The sequence below is a fragment of the Cucurbita pepo genome, chromosome LG07, assembly GCF_002806865.2.
Source record: "Cucurbita pepo subsp. pepo cultivar mu-cu-16 chromosome LG07, ASM280686v2, whole genome shotgun sequence".
Lineage (NCBI taxonomy): Eukaryota > Viridiplantae > Streptophyta > Magnoliopsida > Cucurbitales > Cucurbitaceae > Cucurbita > Cucurbita pepo.
This window is the reverse complement of record NC_036644.1, coordinates 1,805,711-1,821,770: the sequence shown is the minus strand read 5'-3', so window position 1 is coordinate 1,821,770 and position 16,060 is coordinate 1,805,711. Positions and strand designations below refer to the sequence as shown.

General features: G+C 34.3%; 1 protein-coding gene across 1 annotated transcript; it reads left to right on the top strand.

Annotated features, from left to right (window-relative positions):
* Nucleotides 1–9,610: 9,610 nt before the first annotated feature.
* LOC111799071 (probable indole-3-pyruvate monooxygenase YUCCA4) lies at nucleotides 9,611–11,754 on the top strand. The gene is made up of 4 exons (XM_023682467.1): nucleotides 9,611–10,495; nucleotides 10,581–10,829; nucleotides 10,903–11,025; nucleotides 11,391–11,754. Exons 1-4 carry the CDS (start codon nucleotides 9,845–9,847, stop codon nucleotides 11,604–11,606), a joined length of 1,239 nt encoding a protein of 412 aa, XP_023538235.1. The 5' UTR covers nucleotides 9,611–9,844; the 3' UTR covers nucleotides 11,607–11,754.
* Nucleotides 11,755–16,060: the final 4,306 nt, after the last annotated feature.

Below are 16,060 nucleotides of genomic sequence, written 5' to 3'. Positions count from 1 at the left end.
ATTTGGGCTATGTAGAAATGATGTGCGCTGTGGGCTTTACATAACGTGAAATGGGCCCGGCTTTTGAATTGGGCCATATTCAGGGCTATGAGGCCCATAAGAAAAATAATGGGCTGGTCGTGGAAGTGTCCATATCTTAAATTTACTTATATTTCCCATTATTTCGGAACTGTTCTTATTTTTCATATAACATGAAGAGGGCCTTATCAAAACATAGGTCACTTATCTTTAAATAATAATAATAATAATAATAATAAACCTTATTTTAAATTTAATTTGTTTACAAAAGAAACATTATGAGATAAAAGAAAGGAAAATAAACATAATCATTTAAATCACTATATATAATTAGGTAATAATTGCATAAATTATTGTGGAGAAAATGCCACCAATTCATTACCGACAAAACATCAAATTACCGATCACCCCTCACCTCTATGTAACAGTTCAAGTTCACTGCTAGCAAATATTGTTTTTCTCGAGAAATGTGTCTGCTAGGGATATGGGATCTCACAATTCACCCCCTTCGATACCCAGTGTCCTCGTTGGTATATCGCTCGATGTCTAGCTCAGATATCATTTGTAACCGCTTAAGCCCACCATAGCAGATATTGTCCTCTCTAAACTTTCATTTTCAGGCTTCTCCTTAGAGTTTTTAAAACTGGTCTGCTAGTGAAATGTTTCCTCTCCAACTGATGTCGGATCTTATACCCTCTCTCTGCGAGATCCCACATGGGTTGGAGACGCATTTTCCTAGTAGACGCATTTTAAAACCGTAAGACTGTTACTGGTAGGCTTGAGCTATTACTTTCTCTTTTATATATATAATATTCTAGGTCACTCTCGGCTAGTTGACCTAAAAAATATAGCGTTTTCTCTAAACTATAGGTCACTCCCAACTAACGGACCATAAATCATGATAGGTTTATTCTCTCTGTACGAGTAAGATCTTCTATGATTCTTTCTGATCCTACCGACAAAAGTAGTTCACACCCACAATACGAGCATCTAATTTTTAGGTTTCCCTCTCGTATACCACCTCGTTAAATTAAGAAAACGAACTAAAATATGTAGTTAGCTAAGATTGATTGTTGAATTATGAAGGGTGGAAGGTAGGTGGGATGTGATGGAGAGAATCTAAGTTAGAGATTTTTGTAGTAAAAAGAGAATGAGAGATGGCAACCAAAGTTGGCATACAACATCAACACCTCCCTTGACAAAAAACACAATACATCTCCTCAACCTCACTTTGTCTATATAACTCGACGACTTTCAGATTAGACTACATAACTTAAGAACGTCTTCAAAATTTATTTTTTTGTATTAGCACTGTTTCACGCAGATACTGTATGACATTTAAATATCTAACCTTCTGGTCGATAATGCATGTGTAACAGCTCAAGCCTACTACTAACAGATATTGTCCGCTTTAACCCGTTTCCTCACGATTTATAAAACGCGCATTATGTAATGATTTTATAGCAAATTTGGAAACTAAGACGTAAAGTACCATAATGGGCAGACATTAAGTTAACAAAACATCAATCATTTTCCACGAGAGAATGGTAGAGATTCACAAATGGTTCTCTATAGATTTTCGGTGTACCCAAATTGGGAACATAATACAACTTCCACTACTAGTGGATTTCAACTGTTCTTAATCGAGTTATTAAAAATTACTCGAGAATTCTACTATAGTGAACCTAGCACTTTGCACGGTATAAGAGAGACAGAGAAACTATAACATCCGAAGTCCACTGCTAACAGATATTATTCTCAATATAAGCCTATTGCTAGCAGATATTGTCCTTAGTTCAAGCCCACCGCTAGCAGATATTGTTCTTAGTTCAAGCCCACCGCTAGCAGATATTATTCTCTCGCCCTTATAAAAAATATTTTGTTCCCATCTCTGATCAATGCAGTATCTATCCGGCATTTATTATGAGGCAGCTATTCATTGAATTTTTTTAAAAAAGAATTATATTTTTAACGATCCACGAGTGCTTTTAAGAGTATATTCTTTTATCTGATGGACGATTCGTCATTTTTATTTTAGGAAAGAAATAAAAATATTATCATCATTGTGTGAAATTTTTGTAATTTTTTTTTTTTTTAATTGAGATTCCCATTTTTTAGTGCAAACCCAATAGAAATTTCCCCCCACTTTTGTAAAGCATGCACAAAGGTGATGGGTGTTATTGCCATTTTGAAAAGAATCCAAAAAATAAAATAAAATAATTAAATTCTCCCCTTTCTATTTTCTTTTTTATTAGTTTCGTTTTATTCCATCCATATTGGGCCTGGGCTGAATTCTCTGATTTGGGCTTTTCGATGGGCCCATTGGGCCTGTTTATTAATAATAAGCCCACAGAAACTAAATTGTAATTTATTTATTTATTTTTTTAATTAATTTATGAATCAGTGGGCATTGAATATTCCTGCAAAATTGAGCCAATAAGAAAGGTGTCAGAGGAGTAAAAATTAAAGGTGACGTCATGATCTTGGAGAAAATGAAACAAATCAGATCATGAGATCCATTTAATCAACTATACCAATTACCAATCAGGATTACGTCATTATTATTAAAATTAAATTTAAAAAAAAAAAGAAAAAAAAATCAAAAGTCCGTTGTGATGGAACCCTGACCGTTGGATTGACATTGAATTACGCGTGATTGATGGAGCAACCAACGGTCCGGATTCAAGGATTAGCCAGAGGGACCCAAAAAAAAGGAATTGGAAAATCGAAGGCTTTTAAACTGCAGTCTAAATATTTCCACAAAAAGGAATTCGAATTTAATTTTCTTTTTTTTAAAAAACGACACGTGGCAGAGTAGTTAATGACGATAGTACCCCTCTGCGTCAAATCAAAATGCACCAATCCTTTTACAAAAACTGAGGGCCGGGAGTCGTTTCGGTGTAAGCGTGATCTCGGTGATTATTTTGAGAGCTATCAATTCGTATGGTGTCAGGGTCGTTTTGGTCATTACGTTCGTCAGAGTGGGGGCCACATGCCAAGATTCTATTGGCTGGACGTGGCTCAGTGGACCCACTTTCCGCCACGTTATTGCCTGATTGGCAGCTGTGACGGTCGTCTTCGGTCACGTGACGTCAACCTCGCTGTTGACGCTCACTCCACCGTTACCGTCACTGATTCCTCCGTACAATTTTATTTTCATTTTCATTAAAATAAATAATTTGTCAAACATTTTAAAATTTTCTATTTAAAGGTATTTTTAAAATATGTATTAAATAGTAAAAAATATATATAATTTTATCGTTTAAAATTTTTATATTTTTAAATATCTAAACTCTTATTTTACTTAATTTAGGATTAATATTAGAAAAATAAAAATAAAATAATCTTAAATAAGAATAATTAAAATGATATTTAAATGCGTTTTTAATTCATTAAATATTTTAATATGAAAGTTTAATAAAAATAAAATAAATTAAAAAGGGAAAAAAATAAAAATAAAAATAAAAATAAGTTATTATTGTGGTGGGAGTCAGTTATCTGATAATACCGATCACTGCACCAATTGATAGAAACCATTCTATTCACATCGTGCAAATCTGAGACCCCTCTATTTATTTATTTATTTTTATTGCATTAAATATTATAATAATAATAATAATACCAAAATATTTCCTTTAAATAATAATAAATACTTTAAAATATTTCCTTTATTGCATTAAATAATTAATAGAAGATTAATTAATTAATGTATAGATAAAAAATTAATAAAAAAACACATTAAACTGTTAGGAATCAGACTGTCCAGCATGATGTTATCTAATTTGAGCATAAACTCTCGTGGGTTTGCTTTGGGTTTCTCCTAAAATGCCCCAAACCAATGAAGATAGTATTAATTGATTATAAACTCATGATCATTCCCTAAATTAGCGGCGGTGGGACTTTCATCATCCAACATAAACAATATAAACTAATTAAATTGGAATATTTTACACGGGCAATGAAATAGATTGGTTTTTAGGATTAGATTTGGGCGAATTATTAGGTTTAAAATAAACGAGCAAAGTTAGTCGGTAAATTGATGAAGGTGGAACCATGCTTTGGAGAGAAAAATAATGGGAATATCGACCGACCACGGAATTAGCTACAAAAAATAATGCTAAGAACGAAATTCACTAGGTAAAGTTTAATCGTCCGGAGCCGAAAGTAAAAAAGGGTTAGAAAAAAATTGATAAAAAAATTGTAAAAAAGTACAATATATGAAGAAACACACATGATGGCAATGATTTGTTTGAGCAAAAAGATGTGCAACCACTTTATGCACAATCACATTAAGAAACAATTTTTGTTCTCTCCAAGTCCCATGGAAATTTCATAAATGAAGAAATTTAAAAGCTTTTCAAAGGAACATTCAAAGTTGGTAAGAAAGGAGAGCTACCCTCCCACATAGTCCAATCATGAAACTAAATGTTTGTTTTATTTTATAAACTTTTAAACTTTATATTATATCATTATATATTAAAATATACGTTACTACGAACATAATTTAATCATCAAAGTATATATATATATATTTTAAACGAAATTAAATTACCATATGTTTAGTAGCACTGACAATCTCTTTTGAACTAGAAAATGTAAGTTGTCAGTGGAATTGCTCATCTCATTAAGTCTGAGATCCCACATCTGTTGGAGGGAGGAACAAATTGTTTCTTATAAAGGTGTGAAAATTTCTCGTAGACGCGTTTTAAAACCTTGAGAGGAAGCCCCTTGAAGGGAAATATCAAATAGGACAATACCTGCTTGTGGTGGGTTAGGATTGTTACAAATGGTATCAGAGTCAAACACTACGAGGTGTGCCAACAAGGAAGGGCTCACAAGAGGGGTGGATTGTGAGATCCCACATTGATTGGAGAGGGCGTAGAAACGTTGATAACGGTGAACTGGGCTGTTACAGTAGAGCATCAATAATCTCGTTTGGAAGCCGCATAAAAACGTTGATAACGATAAACTGGGCTGTTACAGTAGAGCATCAATAATCTTGTTTGGAAGCCACGTAAAAATGTTGATAACGGCAAACTGGGCTATTACAGTAGAGCATCAATAATCTCGTTTGGGCGTCATGTAAAAACGTTGATAACGGTGAACTGGGCTGTTACACTAGAGCATGAATAATCTCGTTTGGAAGCCGCATAGAAACGTTGATAACGATGAACTAGGCTGTTACACTAGAGCATCAATAATCTCGTTTAGAAGCCGTGAAAAGGAAAGTCCAAATAGAACAATATTTACTAACAGTGAACTGGGTAGTTACATTAGGGCACAGGTGATCTCGTTAAAGAGTTTAGAGAAATCTCGACCTTCCAGTAATACAAACTCGAAGATTCTCGAAGAGGGTCGAAAAGAGTTAAAATGATTAGGTCAAGATTATAATAAAGAGCGGATTTTGGATTAAGATTTAAGATAAAAGGAGGGAGGGGGGAGAAGAAAATAAAACAAAGGTGATGGATGGCATGCCTAAAAAGCTGCTATATTTGATATGGAGATCCAAGAAAAAGGCCTACAACTCTCCCATGTCTAACACATAGCCTGTAATTTTCTTCAGTTTGTGTGCTTTGGCTGTCAATGAAGGCCAAGTTTTTGTGTCAAAAAAAAGTCTCTCAGTTTTTGGAAATTGGGTAATCTACAAAACCTTTTATTTTTATTTTTTTACCAATCCAATTCCATAATAATTAAAAAAAAAAAGACATCCAGGGGTAAAGCACGGTTTCGGTGCGGGCCGCAAGAGCGGTACCAAATCGAGGCAAACTCTGGATATTAGATATGATCTCAAAATAACAGGGGTCAAGGTCGGCCCGTAAGACGATGGGGGATAAGCTTCATCGTCGAGAAGGAAACAGTCTCCTAAATGACCGCTCAGTGATAGCCACGAGGTTTGCCTAGAAGCAGCCACGGTAAATAAATAAGACATTAATTATCATTTTAATAATAGTCGTACAATTTATTAATAATTTTTTAAAAAAAATATTAAAAAAAAAGAATAGGTATTTATAGGCATGCAAATAGTCCATTAAGGAAAATAATAAGAGCTAGCTAGATTCAAAGTTTCAAACACTACATTTTCTCTCTCTATCAAATGTTAGGTAATGTGTTAGTGAGAGGAAGCTCCACCCTAGATCCCCATATCCTGTAGGCCTATGTTTTCTTTAATTACCTCTACCAAACTTTTTTTATTTTTATTTTTTCCCGTTAATATTCGTCGAACAATCCCGAACATATACATCTCGACTCTCGATAATTGTACGTTCTTTTAGTCAGTGTTCTCTCACTAGACAGCCGTTTTTTGTGATTTATTCTCGGCTCGGTTATTGACGTTGTTTGCATATGCAGTCTGATTTTGAAGGAATAAAAATAAAAAAACAAACGAAAGCGAGAGATGGGTTGGGTCGTACGAGAGAAAAATAATATCATAACTAATAATTATTGAGTCTGTGACCCACACAATATATGTAGTCTCACATCCCTATAGACCGAGGGTGAGAACTTACCAAACAATGGATCGAGAATTGATTGTTTCAAAAAAGGGAATAAGTAGAGAAATTGAGAATTAATGAAGCTAAGGTAATAGGTCTGCGAAAACGAAACTTCTTTGCTTTCCTAACTTTGGTCGAATGTTTTCATTAATGAGATAAGTACGAGTACAGGTGTTCGTTTTCGCGTCGAGAATTATCGAGTACGTGAAAAAAGGATTGTTTAATTTTTAAATGCTTCGGTATGTACGGAATTTATTGAATTATAACTAATTTATACGGACCCCTTGAATGAGTTGGTAAACACGTCGAACGTGACGTAATAACAACTTTGTAATAATGACGTAATTTGTCTTTTATATACGCTCGAGATCGAGAAAAAATTATTGTACAAAATTACGTTAAATCTTAGACTTACATGAATTTAAATAGGCGGATACTTTCGATTTTAAATTTTATTTAATGGTTTTTTTAATTTTATTTTTTTTAATTTAAGTAAAATAAATTATTTTTTTAGTAATATATGATAAAATATTTAAATTAGTTATTACAAGTGAGAAACAAATGCGCGTGGAAAGAATGGCGATCTAACGGCTGAGAATGAAGCAAAAGGTTATCGTTTCTGTTTCCAACGATGCAACAACCAAGAACGAATGCCTCTTCCTCCAGCGAATCCACGTGGCAGCTTCTTTTGTCGTCTTCGATTAATTCCCTTACGCGCCTTAATTCACGCGCCTCTCTCCCTTTATTAAAACCGAATTTACTGTTTTTTTGTTTTTTTTTTTATTAAAAAATATTTTTTAAAATCTAAATTAAATTTTGAAAACTAATTTTTCTTTAAATAAAATATTAGTTTTTCATTTCGAAACTTTATATGTTTTTAATGAAACAATTTAATTCTTAAATAAAAAATAAATTTTTTATTTAATTTTCAAAACTAAATGTAAATAACCAAACAAACAAAAGTGGAATTAATATTTATAAACTTAATTTTAAAAATAAAATGTTTATTAAATATAACAATAGTTTTTAAATTTTTATTTATTTTTCAAAATTTAACTAATGATTCAATATTAAAATTTAAATTAAATAATTTGGATATTAAATTAGGCTTCTAACATATAATAATAAGATTTTTTTTTTTTAATTTTTAAATATGAACTCTTAACAGATCATAAATATATGGCATTTAATATTTTAAATAGTTTTAAGTTATTGCTAAAAAAGAATTATGACCCTCATGACCATATTTTAGTTAAATGGATTTTAAAAGATTGACCTACTTTATATATTATAATTAAAAAAATATCTGGTTTTATTTTTTATTCTCATCATTAATGTTGAATATAAAGCCACATACTTTAATTAATAATTAATTATTAAATAAAACCCCACATAATTATTCAATATTGCTATAATATAAAGAGATTGCCATAATAATAATGTAATATTAGTCTTTAATTTTAAGATTCAAAAAGGTCACTAAATATTTAATAGATTTAAAAAGTTTTATTTTATAATAAAATTTTATAGTGTTCAAAAGTTTTGTAAATAATTAGAAGATTTTAAATTTATACGACATAAAATTAAATATTTAAGAACTTAATTAAATTCATTTTATAATGAATAAAAACTTACCAGGTATAGAATTTTAAAAGNTTGTGAAACTACTGCTAATAGATATTGTCTACTTTAGAGCATTACATGTTTTTGCTAGCATATATTGTCCGTTTTAACTCGTAACGTATCGTTGTTAAGGAATGATTCGTTTCCCTCTCCAACCGACGTAAAATCTCACAATCCACTCCTTAGAACCCTAGCGTCCTCGCTGGCACACCGCTTCGCCCGACCCCATTTGTAATGGTCCCAAACTCCTTACTAAACCGATATTGTCAACCTCCATGTTTTCAAAATGCGTCTACTAAGGAGAGGTTTCCACACTATTATAAGGAATAGTTCGTTTTCATCTCCAACCAACATTAGATTTCACGGTCACTAGTAAAAAAAATAAATTATATATAATATATAAATTGTAACGACACAAATCCACCGCTAGTAGATATTATCATATTTGGGCGGGCTTTCCCTCAAGGCTTTAAAACGCGTCCGCTAGGAGAAGATTTCCACCACCTTATAAATGGTGGTTTGTTCTCCTACCCAACCAATGTGGGACATCACAATCCACCCCCCCTTCGGGGCCCAGCGTCCTCGCTCGCTGGCACTCTTTCATTCCTCCAATCGATGTGGGACCGCCCCCAAATCCACCCCCTTTGGGGCCCAGCGTTCTTACCGGCACACTTCCTCATGTCTACCCCCTTCGGGGAACAGCAAGAGGGCTGACACATTGTCCGATGTCTAACTCTGATACTATTTGTAACGACCCAGATCCACCGCTAGTAGATAGTCTTTTTTGGGCTTCCCCTCAAGGCTTTAAAACGCGTCTCCTAGTAGAAGGTTTCCACTGCCTTATAAATAGTGGTTTATTCTTCTCCCCAACGAAGGTGGGATATCTCACACACATATATATTAATCATATCGTCTATATATAATTTATTATTATTATTTTATCTGCACCGATAACAAATAATTTTAAATTAACACTAACGACTAATTTTAAAATTTATTAAAATAAAATAAATTTGAGATTCGTACATTTTTATTTATGCATGTAACACTCGAAATTTTATTACATTTCAAAATATTTATTATGATTCCTATATTTTTTTAAATATCAAATTAGGGAAAGTTTGCAAAAATTATATATAAATGATAGATAAAATAAAAACTATTTAAAACTACACAATAAATAAATAAATAAATATATTTTAAATTAAAAAAAAAAATAGTATTTTAAACTAAAAATCTGTGGAGGATAAAAACGCAGAAAAACGAGGGACAGAGTGAAGGTATACAGTATACTTGCAGAGCGTAAGTTGCAGGCATTTGAAAATTGCGTTGGGGAAATTATTTATTTATTTATAAATTAAAATAAAATAAAATAACCCACCAAGAATTTAAATTTTAAATTAAAAAAAGAAAAAAAAAATGTATTTATATCTTCCCTTCGTCCATTGGCTTCACTTCATTCACTAAACATCCCCAGAAAAGAGAAAACAGAGTAAAACTCTGCCACCAGAGAAGCTGAGAAGAAAGAGCCTTGAGACAACACTGAACCAAATCCCTTTCCTTTACCTTCACGCCTCCATTAAACCCCCCTCTCTCTCTCTCTCTCCTCTCTCTCTCTCTCTCTCTTCATCCATTTCTTTTCCCTTTCCAGAACAGGGGATCGAGCCAGAAGCAGAGCAAAAACAGAGCAATTTATTTTGTTTTCAACTTTGATGGGTTCTTCCAACGAACAAGACGAAGATCATCACCAACGACAACAACGAAAATGCTTATGGGTTAATGGGCCTGTAATCATTGGTGCCGGCCCATCAGGATTAGCCGCCGCAGCTTGTCTCTCACAGAATCAAATCCCATCGTTGATTCTCGAGAAATCCGATTGTATCGCTTCTCTCTGGCAATATCGAACCTACGATCGTCTCAAACTTCATCTCCCTAAACACTTCTGCGAGCTTCCTCTCATGGGTTTCCCTCAAAATTTCCCAAAATACCCTTCTAAACATCAGTTCATTTCATACATGGAATCCTACGCTTCTCATTTCTCAATCCACCCCCGGTTCAATCAAACCGTTCAATCCGCCGAATTCGACTCAGTTTCCGGCTTCTGGAAAGTCTCCACCCAGGATTCCGACTACATTTCACGGTGGCTCGTCGTCGCCACCGGCGAAAACGCAGAGCCGGTCGTTCCAGAGATTTTAGGAATCGAGCGGTTTACACGAACCGTGGTTCACACAAGTATGTACAAATCCGGTTCGGAATTTAAAAACCAACGGGTTTTAGTCGTCGGGTGTGGGAATTCCGGTATGGAAGTTAGCTTAGACCTCTGCAGACAAAATGCCATCCCCCACATGGTCGTTAGAAACACAGTAAGTATAATTTTTTTTTAAAATTAAAATAAATATAATTATGTCATCGTATTAATTTAATTAATCATTTATTCATTCGTCGCAGGTTCATGTCTTACCTAGAGAAATGTTCGGATTCTCGACGTTTGGTATAGCCATGGGACTATTAAAATGGCTACCATTAAGACTCGTCGATAAGATTCTTCTCTTAATAGCAAACTTAACTCTCGGCAACACCGACCAATTGGGTCTACGTCGACCGAAAACCGGTCCAATTGAGCTCAAAAACGCCACGGGAAAAACCCCGGTTCTCGACGTCGGCGCTCTATCTCAAATCAGATCAGGAAAAATTAAGGTAATCTTAGATTAATTAATGAATTAATCATTTATTATAAAGTTTATTTATTTATTTTTGTTTCATAATAAAGGTGATGGAAGGAATAAAGGAAATTACGAGAAATGGAGCAAAGTTCATTGATGGACAAGAGAAGGAATTTGATTCAATAATTTTGGCAACTGGATATCGAAGCAATGTGCCCAGTTGGCTGAAGGTAAAATAAATAAATAAATTAAATTAATTAAATAAATATAAATAAATAATTTAATTTAATTATTTTAATTTTAGTTTTTTCTTTATCTTTTTATGAATCACCCATCACTTTCTAGCTCATTTGGACTCATTCCCAGACTGCATAACCCTACAAACCTATTCTTTTCTCCATGCAAAATAGAATATGTCAGTTGGGTTCCTTTGGTTTTTCTCTACCCTTTTCCAGCTTTTCCCCATATCTATGACGCAATATTACATAATCAATTTAAGATATTTTTATTTAAAATTTATAATTCCTATTGTCCCGACCCAAAAACTTCGCCTCGTTTAGCGTTTAAGGTTTAGGGTTTTGTTTGATTTGTACAGATGTGTGATTGTTTCTCAAAAGATGGTATGCCAAAAACCCCGTTTCCTAACGGATGGAAAGCTGAGAACGGGTTGTATACGGTCGGGTTTACTCGAAGAGGGTTGCTCGGGACTGCGTCGGATGCTATGAAAATCGCTAACGATGTCGCCCAGCAATGGAAGGATGGGAAGAATTGTTCTAATTCATACGTGATATTCCTTAAAGAATCCGAATGAAGATGGAAGTTTGTTGTGGGGATTTTTATAATTAGTAGATTATATGGAGGGTAATTAGCAAATATTCTTCCACCTAACCAAAAATATTGTAATTTTTCTCTTTCTTTCTCTTCTTGGGGTTGAGTTGTAAATGTCTCAATTTTGCATGGGGAGGTTTTAATGTCTTGTTATTGTCAATGAANAAAAAAAAAAAAAAAAAAAAAAAACTCAAAATAGAATGTACCTATTTTCATTAGGTCCTCAATAATCTTATTATTGACGGTTTGAACCTTGTAGACCTGTGTCGTAACCAATTTTTGTACAATCGAATGACGTTTAAAGTCTCGTAGACCTGCTTTCCTAGCAGGGTTTGTATAATCGAATGATTCTGAAGCTCGTAGACCTACTTTCAATCTGGGTTTGTATAATTGAATGATGTACGTGCTTCAGGGTCCACGAATATAGTTGAAACCCGCTTCAAAGTTGAGTATTTTGTATGATTTGATCTGGGAAATGTCGAGATTGAAATGGGTCGGGTTTGGATTAAGTAAAGAAATAGAGTTAATTTATAATTATTAAGGGAAAGTGTAGGAAAAAGCAAATGATTAGAGGGAAAGTGACATTTTGGGTCATCAGATTTTTGTTCAGCCCTATCCATTTCAACACTTCCAGCCTTTTTTGACTGTCCAGATCTAAGAATCCAATAATAAGATCAATAGTTTCAAATTTGGGCAGGTTTTTCTCAAGCCCCATCTCATATATATATATATATATATATATATATATATATTTATAAACTTAATTTAAAATAAAAAAGATTTATAATTTAAGGATGTGTTTTAAAATCGTGAGACTGATGGCGACACGTAACTGGTCAAAGAGGATAACATAGGTTAGAATGAGCTTGAGCTGTTATAAATGGTATCAGATCTAGACATAGAGAACACTGAGCCTCAAAGGGAGGTGGACACTGGGCGTTGGATCTCAAAGGAGGGTAGATTGTGAGATCCTACGTTAGTTGGAGAAGTGAACGAAACATTGTTTATAAGAGTGTGGAAATCTCTCAAGGTAGTTCAAAATATGACAATATCTAGTAGTGGTAGGGTTTAATATACCTTCTCGAATCATTTCTCTAATAACACGATTTTCTTAAACCCATTTTTTTGTAAACATACTTTTACGTTATCTTATGGATTGAGCGTTTATATGAAATTATAAGGCACGATGGGACGGTCTCTTTAAATAATTTCTCGAACCGAGAAGACCCAATTTAGAAAAGAGTAGGGAGGTAGGTAAGAGGAAGTGGAATGGGGCAATGATGGAGCAATTATAATCAGGGGGGTGGGAAAAGGTAAAAAAAAAAAAATGGAGAAAAAACTAAAGCAATGGGCCGATGTAATCTCTTCTCTCCTGCGCTGTGCTGCTGCAGCAGCGCCAGCGCCAGCACCAGCACCAGCACCAGCGCCAGCACCAGCACCAGCGCCAGCAGCAGCTCATAGAGAGAGAGCCTCTGGTTTCGCAAATTAGAAAGAAAAGAGATGATAATTGAGACAATGATGGGGCTCTGCGCCACTCTCTTCTCTCTTCCACACAGTTCCCTTTCCCCCTTTGTACGAACCTCTCAGAAAAACAAAACTCTCTCTCTCTCTCTCTCTCTCTGCCGCCATAAGACAACGTGTGAGCTAAACTCCAATACCCGAGTTAAAAATCCATCTCACACGCTTCCAACCACGCCTTACGTGGACACCTACGTCATCATTTTTAAAATATAATATATATATTCTTCTTCTGCTGACGTGGTGATGTGATCTTTATTTTTTTTATTATTTATCTGTGTTTTGTACAGAGACGCAGAGGCAGATTTGCATGGTTTTATTGTAACCCTTCCTTCCACTCTTCTTACAATATATATTCATTCATAGCCCTGATTTCATCACTCGCTGTTTGAGCGCGTGGTCGGGTTTTTAGTAGGAGAGTGGGATCACGCGCTAGAAGAGAGAGTGGTGGAAGGAAGGGGGGCTGNTGGTTTTATTGTAACCCTTCCTTCCACTCTTCTTACAATATATTCATTCATAGCCCTCATTTCATCACTCGCTGTTTGAGCGCGTGGTCGGGTTTTTAGTAGGAGAGTGGAATCACGCGCTAGAAGAGAGAGTGGTGGAAGGAAGGGGGGCTGGGGGTGAGGGGGCGTATCTATGCACTATATGGTGGAAATTCAAAGTATAAGTTGGCATGACATGGCATGCATTTGTACTGATCAGTCACTGGACACTCCTCTGCTTGCATGCCATCCCTCATGAGAAATTATAATTTTGATACCCTTATCCAACGGTTGTTAGAGATCGGATAAATCTAACAAACACAGACACATTGTGACAGTCTCATTAAATAATTTTGAAACAAACCCATTAGAGTTTATGTTTAAAGTGGACAGTATCATACCATTGANCAAACACAGACACATTGTGACAGTCTCATTAAATAATTTTGAAGCAACTTATATTTAGAGTGGATAGTATCATACCATTGTGGGGAGTCGTGGGTCCTAACCATTGTAACTTAGTTTTTTTCACTTAATGGGTGAAACGTCCGAAATGGGGTTTTGGAGTTTAATTCAACCCGTTATTTTTTTTTATAAATATAGTTGAACGAGAATTGACATGTACTCGTTCGGGTGATATCGAAAGGACGATAAGGGAGTGGTTGAGGGGCATGTGAATTTTGGGAATAGAAGGAAGAAGGGTGTAGGGTGGGGGCCAGTTTAGGAGGGTTAATAAAAAGGGGCCCACATTGTGATCTCAGTGGTATGTTGCTTTTGGTGGCAGCTTGGCTTAAGCTGACACCATGCGTATTGTTATTCCAAGAGAAAGACCTCTCAATGCTCCTATTCAACGCCTCTTCTCTCTATTATTCCATTTTTATTTTTTATTTTTTAAAAAAACCTCGTATTTCTTTTTATGTTTATTTAAATATTATTTATTTATTTCAATCGATCAATAAGTCAGATGTTCGAATTTTCATCGTAAAAAAAAAATACAAAACTTATTTTTTGAAAATTAAATTTATTTATTATTTATTATTGGTTTTTTAAATGGGAAAGGTTCGGATACACGGCCCAATAATGTCGACTAAGCCCATTGAATGGGCCGCGCTATTTGGATTCAATTGTAATGGGCCGGTTCAATACAAGGCCCAATGAGTTGGACTAGTTGGATTGATGAAATAAAAATAATTAATTTGCATGTCCAGTTTTAGCCTTTGAATTTAAATTCAAATATATTTATTAAAATTTGTGTTTAATTGGTTCTAAATTTGAAAGTAATTCTATTAAATATAAAATATAATTTTACATTTAACAAATTTATTACATTAAATACCTACCATATGTGAAATTATAGTCCAATAATTATATTGGACCATATCATTATGTAATAATCTACCGCCAAGATTTGAAATTTGGATTAAGCAGTTAAAAACACATTGTTGGTATAAATAATATTTGGATGCGGTCTCAGTTTATTTATATACCTCTCGTTTATTTTGTTGGATGATGAAAGTCCCACATCGGCTAATTTAAGGAATGATCATGAGTTTATCATCAAAGAATACTCTCTCAATTGGGATGAAGCCTTTTGGGTAAGCCCAAACCAAACCCATGAGAGCTTATACGTGGACAATATCATACTATTGTGGAGAGTCGTGTTCATTTAACATGGTATCAAAGTCATGCCATAAACTTAGTCGTGCCAATAGATTGGTCGACTCCTCAAAGGCATAGTTAAAAAAATCACTAATACTCCAAAAGAAAAAAAGAGTCGATCCTCGATTAAGGGGATCCTCGAAGGCATAGTTAAAAAAATGACTAAGACTCCAAAAGAAAAAAAGAGTCAGCCTCGATTAAGAGGAGGCGTGCTTTGTTCGAGGGGAGAGGATGATGAAAGTCCCACATCGGCTAATTTAGGGAATGGTCATAGGTTTATAATTAAATAATACTATCTCCCCCAAAGCAAAGCCATGAAAGCTTATACTCAAGGTGGACAATATCATACCACTGGGGAGAGTAGAGTCGTCTTCATCTAACATACTTGAGTGTCACACTGGGGAGAGTAGAGTCGTCTTCATCTAACATACTTGAGTGTCACACAGAGTGTATACTAATGTTATGGCTGAAATTCGATCTTAAGGACATATCCAATTTGAACGGAAAACCAAATGACAAATAAGGAAGAAAACCCGACACACACAAAACCATACCAAAATTAGAAAGGAATCCGTTATGTTTACTTTTGACTTTTTGAGTCTCGTATCAGTTTGTCATTCATTAGACTAATTATTAATCATCGATTTACTTGTCTATTATAATAAGAATCAAGAGACGTCCGTTGAATTTCACGAAGATACGATCTTGAATATGATGACAATTTACCATCATACCCTCAGTCATAAAAAAAATAATAATTAAATTATAGATTATT

Bases quoted from the DNA above. Each gene is read 5' to 3' on its own strand.
- LOC111799071 (XM_023682467.1), top strand. From the start codon at position 9,845: ATGGGTTCTTCCAACGAACAAGACGAAGATCATCACCAACGACAACAA. The intron at 10,496-10,580 runs GTAAGTATAATT...CATTCGTCGCAG, and splicing joins ACATGGTCGTTAGAAACACA to GTTCATGTCTTACCTAGAGA. The intron at 11,026-11,390 runs GTAAAATAAATA...TGATTTGTACAG, and splicing joins ATGTGCCCAGTTGGCTGAAG to ATGTGTGATTGTTTCTCAAA.